Consider the following 9,864-nt stretch of genomic DNA (forward strand, 5'->3'; position numbering starts at 1 on the left):
CTTTTGTGGATGTATTGTATTATTTAATTTTTTCTTTAACTTAATTTTAATTGCCGCTATTTTCAAAATGTGATTTTAACGATTCTAGTTTATTCCATAGACAAACTAATAAAAAAACTATAAAATGTTTGAATTTTTTATTCCAAATGATTTATGTTAATAACTGCTATCGCTTTCGCCAGGAAGACAGGATAATTTTTTTTATAATGTGACAACATTGTATAACAACAAAAATAATTATTTTTATGACCTATAAAAATTTAGACATTTCTAAAACACTAATAAATGTAAAAGTTCAGAATCGCGCGCAATGGCGCAATTTATAGTTGTTTCTAAAAAAAAAAAATCTCAAAAATCTTAAGCGCACAAGATAGACTTGCCCCTTAATGCTCGTAAATATCTCTATTATTGCCTGATTAAATTATTCAATGAGCTATATATGGAAAAATATATGTATAAATAAATATTAAGTTATGCAATTATGTTCATATACGATGAAGGCTCCATATGAACACGATATTCTCGAGAATATAGATTTGCGCGATCATGCTCGATGCCACCCATCAAGCCGTTTTATTTGACCGTTTGTATTATATAAAAATATTGCCCGTTTCCATTCGGAAATAAGATGGAAGTTTGCAACATTCTACGAAATCGAAATATAAAATTTGTCAAAACAGTTCAACATTGTGACGGTTCTTCTGAACCCGACTAATCGAATCTAATCGAACCGAATTTCAGCTCCGGGGAATCTCTTCCCAGACAAAACGCCTATCTGAAAGAGTCTCATCGGAGCATTTTGAGGACGTCTTTTAAACATGCACGTTGTTTAGATAAGTTGCTCCAGGCTTCGACTTAAATTATATTATCAGATACAAAAAGTTAATCACTCGAGCACAGTCCATCGGATATGTCGTGCCTAAAGGAGAGATGTGCGAACTATTTGAATATGAATCGAATCGAATCGAATCGAATAAGATGTCTATGATTCGAATCCGAATTATTCGAAAATTTCGAATCTAGGTGAATTGAATACGAATTATTATAAAAATCATATTTTTCCGTTAATAAGCAGAAGTACAATCATGTTAATAGGTGCATTCAGTGAATGCAGTCAATATTATAACCGCTCACTGAGCAGCTAATTGTAAATAGCAGTTAAAAAGTTTATTTCTAATTTTTGGCATGCCCTGTGACATGACCCTATCAAATTGTAAGCAAAAGTTTGAATATTTGTAAGAAAATAGTAAGCTATGAGTATTGATAATAAAATAAACTATATTATTTTATTTTAATTTCTATGCATGTAATTAAATAATGTTATTGGATATTACATTAGAATATTTTAATAATTTATCTATGATCTTTCGCCTAATTGTTTCAGTTACTGGCATTAAATAAAGTATAATTTATTAGTTTTACATTAAATATTTAAATATACTCTCTTTAAAAAGAATTTATATTATATAATTAAAATTCTTTTTCCACATATATATATATCACACACAAAATATTCTCTTATTATCTACGTGTTAAAATTTAATCTAATAATACTTATATTTTATATTGTTAATTAAAAATTACATTTCAACGATTCGATTCGACATGAAAAAAATTCCTTAATTCGCACATCTCTGGCCTAAAGACAGTAACAATACAAACGCATGTTGAACTCGTCAACGCAGGCACTCTGGGTGCCGTAGGCGTTCAGCCTGCTGACCGATCCGGCCAACTTGCGGCTATTGTCGTCCGCTTTGTAGCGTACCGTACCCTCGAAGATCGCGTCACCCGGCGTGGTCTGTATGACCACCGTGTAATCCGTCAGCATCGCGCCGTCCGTCTTATCTAGCCAGACCTTCGCGTCCTTGATCATCTTCAAGCTCAAAGTCGCGCACATGGGATACCTATTCAACATGTCGTTCAGCTCTTTGACGAGGAACGACACGCTGTCCTGCAGGCCGGTGTCGTTCCACGAGACCGTGTTGCTGGTGTGACACATGCACCAGTGATCCGCGATGTGCGCCATGTCGCAGGTGCGAATGTCCGGCACCGGCAGGAACCAACTGATGCCACGCGGGACGAGAGACGCGGCCTGGACCTTGATGCGCCTCTTGAGATACGACTCGCGCAGACGGTGCGGGTTCAGCAGATCCACCATCGTCTCGTGAAGGTCGAAGGGCGTCGTGAGGCTGTGGCTGTTCCTTCGAAGATTGCCCCAGGCCAGAGGGAACTTCTCGCGCCACCATCTCGGCAGCACGACGAAGACGAAGGGCAGACTGTCCTCGATCTTTCCTTGATACGTTTGCCGGAAGTCACCCCATCGCATACCGTGGTCGCTCATCACGACCAACGCCGTGCGATTAAGCAGACCATCGCGCGACGCGTACTCGATGAACTCGTGGTAGGAGTCGTCGCCCAGCTGAGGATACGTGAAGTAATCGTGGGTGAGACTCGCCTGCCAGATGAAGGCGAAGTAGAGCTCCGAGGAGAATTCGATCGCCGTTTTGCGAGTGTAATCCAGCATGCAGTCGAAGGTCTTCCTGGTGCCGATGCAGAGATTGGCGTTCAGCTTGTGGGTGTTGCCGATGTCGCTCTCGGCGGCGATGCAGTACGGTCTCAAGTAATAGTCCGTCGGTGGCTCGCGGAATCCCGGTTTTAGGTAATTGAACGTGGTCATGCTGTAGGCGTCCTCGCCGAACACCGTGCGGTAACCAGCGGCGCTGAATTCCTTCCACAGGAGCGGGCATTCGTCGAAAGTTTTGTTGGGCGTCTGCCAGCACGCGTCCCGGAACTCGTCCTGATTCAGGCCGCTCAGCACCGGGACGAGGTTCGGGTATGTGTTATCGGCGACCTTGGTGTAGCCCAACATCTCCGCGGCACCGAGGGATTGAAGCGACCTCACGGTCTTCGGCATCATCCTGTGGAAGTTCATTCTGGAGACCGAGTCGAGCCCGACGACGAGAACGCTGAGACGATCGTCGGCGATCGTGTCCACTCTCAGCGCCTGCCTGCATCTTTCCTCTACCTCAGGCTTACGCGGTAGGAAAGCGTAATAATCTTTATATACCACTTCGTTGTTTTGGTAACATTCAACCTTTACGAATTCGGTATTTATAGTGCAGGAATCTTGGAAAGGATAGCAATTCGTGTCAAACCTGCGAACGTTCGTTATCTAATTAAAAGATATTTGTGGAACACACCACTTATACATATAATTTATGCATATATTACATATGATTATATTTTAATTTTTAATTGTTGACAATACTAACGTAACAGCATTGTCATTATCTTTCGTTCGCCAAAATGGTCGCCAGCAACAACTTAACGGTCCGCCCGGACTGTTGTGGAATTCGTTCCACGCAACTGGGTTAATGAATAGCGCGGTATTGTTCGATTCAATCAATGGTGGAAAACTTCCATATTCGCATTCGAACACGTCTTTTGTTATAAAACGTCGAACAGCAGGATCGAAGGGATCCATAGCTGGTAATCGACATCCTTTGTTGCGAACTAGAAAGCCACCATTGCCTGTTGGCATGTATACGTTTGACGCTGTCGAGACATATTCCTCTGTAAAATTACGAATTAATAATTAAAATTGACGTGGAAATATACGAAAATGATTTAAATCTAAACAAGATTTTCGCTACTACAGTTTATCACAAGAAATATTTAAGCAATATAAAATTTAAATCATTTTTAGATGATTGATTTTTTAATGAATTATTAAACTTAGTAACTAGATTTAAATTAAGATTTTGTTAAAATAACAGTGATTTGAAATTAAATAAAAGAATTTGAGCAATTTGAATTAAATTTGAGGTTTTATTATTCACTTTTGTATCTTTAGAGTATCTTTAGTTTTTATGTTTCTTTTTAATCATTTGCATTTTAAAAACATTGATATATCCAAGATTTCTGCTAAGAAAAAATCCATTTTTCTTTAAATTGATCAAAGAATGTACTTTCGAATATCTTGTTTTTGTTCAAACATTATTATTTGCATTAATTATATAAGCACGCATTATTGTCAGCGCTACAAAAAGTGTAATGCATACTAGTTTCATAACAATTTACAATAATAATATCATAACTATCTATATGCGTAAATGATCTGATATATGTGGTTTTTCTGTGCTATATTTTACGTCTTTACGACTGTCGCAGAAAATTTCATGCCACTTACATATGTACAGCTTTGATAGCATTTTATACCGCAGTTGGTTTTGCATATGTAAAATATTTTATTTACATATAACAGTTGCAAAAACTTCTTAGTGGTTGTTGCTTGTATATACTTGTACGTTGATATTATTTCTTGCCACGACACACACTTATTTGTATTTGAATTATTCTTGCGCGAAAAAATCAAACAAGTAATTGATAATGATCTAATACTCACGCGATATTACATCTTGAGCAGTCGGTTTAGCCATTGCTCCGAATCGGATGATCCGAAATTGACCGGTATTGTAGCTGTTGATAATGAGAAGCGACGTTAGTAGAAAAACTAATAGCGCGATTAGCCATCTTCGTAGTCGCAAACCTCCTTTTTGTATTTTAGTTTTGATTAATGCCGTGGTAGATTCACACTCATCGTCAACAGCTTTTTTGCCGCCGCGAAACAGTGCCTGTCATGCAAAGAAAAGCGTTTTTTTAAGTACGTTGAAGCTCATTTAAAGCTACCTGATATGTGCATGGTAATGTGCATCAATGTATTAACAATAAGTTATAAATGATAAGATAAAATTAAATCGGCTTCATAAGCTTTCTATAAGAAGATCGATTTTGTTACACGATTTACTTCGAGTGATTGAAATTTATATTCAAAATCAAGAAGAGCTCTCTCTCGCTCCCTCTCTCTCTCTCTCTCTCTCTCTCTCAAGTTATATTGAAGCCCGACTAATTGAAAGACTAATAAGTATCACAAAATTAGACATTATAACTGTTATAATTTGCTATAGACATGCACTACAATTAATTATACATATAATTATACTTTATTAAAACGCGCAAAGAGCGAATATTTACTAAAAATTGTTTTTAGTGTATTTCTTTGTTTTATACAAAAATTAATGAATATTCTGATGGTTGCCCTGCAGTGTTAAAAAGAAGTGTCTTTTATAATATATTATTTCATTAGATCGACATACATAAAGAAGAGTAGTACTGCTATAAGATCCAATAACTGTTCACAATGAAAGAAAATAATTGCGCATAGCATGCACGTATATTAGAAGAATTAATGTGCTCATCTTTTGGGCGAGGGGGAGAGAAGAAAGAAACAAAAGGTTTATTTTACCTCTTCGAGAGAATGGTGTTCACGCATAACAGAGCGGTTGCATGCATCAAGCACTTTCGTATGTGTAAGGTAGAATTGCACAATCAGTATATACATTATGTCCAGTGCGTTTGTTTCCACGGCAGCGATAACAGGACACCGATAGCACTTTCGGTCTAGACATCTGTCTCGCTAACTGGCCTAAATTGGAACTCGCGGATTTAAATTTGGGCTCCGTATTTCTCTCGTTTGTTCCAATACGAAAGAAATATATTATTAATTATATCGTTATGCCTATATGTTTTTGCCGTTACTGCGTCGAAATTTTTTTTTTCTCACGAAGAACGGCAGCCTAAGAGATAGAATTAAATTGAGCAGTCTTGGTCCTTCTATTTTCCATAACTCTTTGCAAAGATCAAGAGTCTCTTTTTATTTCCTTATGTATATCGGTCTCATATCGTTCCACGTAGACACGATTACTCGTTGCGAAAGCTCATGAACACTGTAATTTGCATTAAAAAGCGCGACAAATACATCGAACGTTAATAGCGCAATGTTTTATATAGGAGTTAGCCCGTAGTGCGTAGCACGCACACCAGAAATGAAAATGCGCAAACATGTCTATTTTCGCATCGAAAGCGGATGCTTTTCTTTCTATGATTGTCTATCTAAAATGAGCTGAGGATTGGCGAAAGGTGTCTCTCGCTCTTTTTTCGTTGTTTCCCCTCTTCTCTCAACGGTCATATTAGACTCACGTTTCTTCTACGAAGTGACGATATGTTCGTGTGGTCCATGAATATATCGTAGGGACGATTACGAGAGATTATGGCAGATTATGAAATTATGAGCGCGATTGTTGAAACTATATGCGATCTAAGCCCCTCGCTGATGCTCTTCGCGTTTAATCTAGCGGCCCGATTGCACGCGCGGACCTGGAAGACTTCTGGAACGTTGACTGCGGAGCGCCATTCTGCCGGGATATATAACAATATATCGCTATACACTGCATTTAAGGGGCGTTTCGGTTTAATCGCCACGATTTGTTTCTATTTCTCGATTCGGCACGTATATACGTTAAAGCGATAACTTTTGCACGGGCGGCAGCGAAGCTGGCACTTCCGAGATGCCGCCGCGGTCGGCTCGTGTTTATTGTTCGAATTAATTTGCGTTCGCTCGAACTTCTTGGGTTTTAGGTCCTCGTATCTACCTGTTGATCGCTAGCCTGTGAACCATCTTTTCTATATAGAGATGTCGATGCATATCACCGTATCTTTTTCGCCGATATCTGATCGCGCAAATAATCAGGCCTGTTCCATCGGGCGGCTGGAATTTGTAATTACTTGTGCCACCGTGATTCTTCTTCCCAACGATAACAATTGCGGCGCATCTATACCATATAATTTAAAGAGTGGAGCCTCAGCACTATCTCTTCTGTCTCTTCTCCGTCCCACTAAGCGTTTTGCTCATTTTTTTCTTCCTAGATCTATTTGGTTGTGCGTTATGCTTGACGTATACATCTCCAGAGAAGGTGCATCCATCGATTGTATTCCTGAAACATTATCGACAGTTTAGTTACGTCGATACTCTTTTGCAGAGAAATGTTTCTTACTCGGCGATAAGTGATAAAGTTATTAATATTTTTGGATATAAATACTTTATGAAATAAATTAATTAAAAATTTACGAATTTTTGAATTAATTTATAGAATCGATCTTTCTTTTTAATAAAAAAATCACAAAATATGAATAAATACAATAAAATCTAATATTTTTAATTTGATTTTAAATATACTTGAACAAATAATTTTAATCTAATTAATTAATTTCTTATTTTTAAATTTCTAATTCAGTTTTTATTTGACTTTAATTTTAAATTAAATATAATATTTATCTATTTATTAAAAACAAAAAGTTAAAGCAAAAAAGTCTTCTATAAAAGTGATTTATTTAGTGAAAATAATTACATTAAAATAAATCCTGTATTGATAAGATTATTTGTAAATAATAAGAAATAAAACTTCGTTTACTGTGTTTTTAAATGTTTTATCTAAATTAAAAATTGTAAGATAAATACTTGATTCCTTATTTCCTTTAGTTATATATAATAATGAATCCAATCTTAGATTTTAGTACAAATATAGAAGAATATCTTCGTAAAGATTTTTTTAGATGTTTCATCTAGTTATTTATTATCATACTATCATACTATTGTATAAAACCCGACTGTTTGTCTGTCCGTCCGTCCGTCCCACTGTCCCTATCTACTATCTAGCGAAACCACTGCCAAGGGAACGGGCTTGGAAAAATTAGCGGGGAAAGAAGACCCTGTTGAGCTTGACTCTAGTCTGGCACTGTAAGGAGACATGAGAGGTGTAGCATAAGTGGGAGATGGCAACATCGCCGGTGAAATAACGTGTATATATATATACACGTACATTCGGTCGAATCTTGCGTCCTTGCGCATGTGAACTTGAAGAGATGAAATTCTCAAACAGCTGTTTTTAGATATCCACTATGATTTCGCGGATACAGCACGCGGAATGATCGAACGTGGTGCATATTCAGGAATACTTTTTTTTCTCAGTATATATAACAACACCCGGATATAAAATATCTAAAAACTTCTTATAGTGCGATTTCAAATTACAGCGACGAGGCACCGTCGTTACACTCTCCTAATATCTTATTTCTCCCAAGTAAAATCGTCGACAATATCTTCCTCGGCCACACTTATTGTACAGAATCCGCACTCTCGGAGATACGCGAATAAAGATAAAAACATCAACCAGTCTTCTTCTGGGGAGGAGGGGGGGAATATACAGATTCGACGTTTGGGCTACCGATCCGACGGCTTCTTTCTCGTCATCTTCGCGCCGATTTCCGTTCTGTTTATCGGGGGACGCGCCGGGTGAAAAACGCACACGTTCGACGGCCGATCCTCGGGGATGCTTCGGCAGGCGTTGCCGCGCCCCGGCGAGCTGGGATTTAACCGAGAGTGCGTGCGCGGACGCCGCGACCGGCCGAGACTGGGCGAGAAGTGACGAGACGTGGAGGAGGACCAGGGTTCCTGGTCGATAGCGGAGCACGCGCGTTTCTTCGGCGTGCGGCGACGAGAGACGGCTAGACCAGTGTACAATGCACAATGTGCCAGAATCACACCAAAACGGAACGAAATTATATATTCTTGATCGCGGAGGTGATGTAACGGGTGGGGCGTATAAACTGTATATTTCGAATATTGCAGAGTTTTAGATAATGTAATATATCATTTTCGCATGTTTCCACGCGACGCATCACTTTTTTTTAGTTACATGTTAATTTGTAATTTTTTGCAACGTAAGCTTCCGTGCGCGTGTTCATTTTACATGAATCGCACACAAATTCGGTAATAAAACGGCACTTAAACACTTTCATCACTCTCAAATCATATTACGAAATTATTAAACAAGAGGAGATGAATACGAGTTGCTAAAAATTTTTTTTTTTATAATTTAAGATTAAGAAACTTAGAACAGGTCTGAAAGCTTCTGAATGATGTAAGTTTGAGTTCGAATACGGACGATTCGAGGTATTCGACTACTGAATTCTGGAACGTGTGTACCGAGAAAATTCAATCACGTCTCACTATCTCTGCATCTCATTTCTGATGTTGATATCGATTTATCGTCGTTTGTTAATGATTGTTGGTCGATGCAATTTCCGTTAATTACAATCAAATTCGTTTTTTTTTGCAAAATATAGTCCACGAAATTTAATATCCAAAATGATTGTTGAATCTTAAAATTAATTAATTCGTAATACATAATTAATTTTATAGATTAATTAATTTTGTGTGGATTATAAGAACAGATGAATTATATTTCTTTCTTTATATACTTATATTTTTCTTATATTTCTTATATCATATATAAGACCTTCATCTTTATTATATAAGATCTTGTATATTTTTTCATATAAATTTCTCTATTGCATTCTATAATTGCTAGAAACAAAATAAAAAATTAGTTGTGCGTGTAACTGATCGCATTGGGATGTAACACATATATGTATATCTCGACCTTGTACGTGTATATAACGCCACTACGAGTATCGCATCCATAAAAGTTATCGTTTCATTAACTACGACTGATAAGTCTGCAATTATAAACGGACCAATCAATGAGCGATTTGATAACATTGATGTTAATTGCAAGTAGAGCAAGAATCCTAATGCCTCAGATCTGTGTTAAGATATAAAGTTGATATGCGAAACAACTGTATGTATATTGGAGAGCTTATCTATCTATTATGCAAAGAATTAATATTAATGAACAATACTATTATACATTATATATAAGCGCGATTATATTATACAAATCCAATTTTCTTGTCAGTATATAGTTATATAGTATAGGTATATAACTTTTTTATTAATCCTATAAAAAAGAAAATTATATTTTCAAACTGTGACGCTGAAAAGTATATATAATCGCGTGTTATCATACAGTAAAGTACAATATAATGAAGTCATTATCGAATGTGACAAATGTCAATGGAATATACATCGACACTGGTTATTGGTTCTTGTGTTTCAATGTATAT

The 9,864-nt window shown here is 37.1% G+C and overlaps 2 protein-coding genes across 4 annotated transcripts in view; one reads left to right on the forward strand and one right to left on the reverse strand.

The window, feature by feature from the left end:
- The window catches only part of LOC143900272 (uncharacterized), a 227,408-nt gene that overhangs the window by 8,845 nt on the left and 208,699 nt on the right, over positions 1–9,864 (forward strand). The window lies entirely within an intron of this gene.
- LOC143900241 (uncharacterized) lies at positions 338–8,326 on the reverse strand. 2 transcript variants are annotated; one of them, XM_077411345.1, is made up of 5 exons: positions 8,124–8,326; positions 5,306–6,833; positions 4,406–4,634; positions 3,273–3,573; positions 338–3,155 (listed from the first exon to the last, which is right to left on the reverse strand). In XM_077411345.1, the coding sequence occupies exons 2-5, from the start codon at positions 5,399–5,401 to the stop codon at positions 1,640–1,642; spliced, it is 2,142 nt and encodes a 713-aa protein (XP_077267471.1). In that variant the 5' UTR covers positions 5,402–6,833; positions 8,124–8,326; the 3' UTR covers positions 338–1,639. The 2 variants fall into 2 exon arrangements, with proteins under 2 accessions (XP_077267471.1, XP_077267470.1); XM_077411344.1 differs by having other exon boundaries at positions 7,719–8,326.

The sequence above is a fragment of the Temnothorax americanus genome, unplaced genomic scaffold (assembly GCF_048541705.1).
Source record: "Temnothorax americanus isolate GAGA-0224 unplaced genomic scaffold, ASM4854170v1 Scaffold3, whole genome shotgun sequence".
Taxonomy (NCBI): domain Eukaryota; kingdom Metazoa; phylum Arthropoda; class Insecta; order Hymenoptera; family Formicidae; genus Temnothorax; species Temnothorax americanus.

Coding starts and splice junctions, on each gene's coding strand:
- LOC143900241 (XM_077411345.1), bottom strand. CDS start 5,401: ATGTATATACTGATTGTGCAATTCTACCTTACACATACGAAAGTGCTT. Junction 3,574..4,405: donor TGCTCAAGATGTAATATCGC/GTGAGTATTAGA, acceptor GTAATTTTACAG/AGGAATATGTCTCGACAGCG. Junction 3,156..3,272: donor GATAATGACAATGCTGTTAC/GTTAGTATTGTC, acceptor GAACGTTCGCAG/GTTTGACACGAATTGCTATC.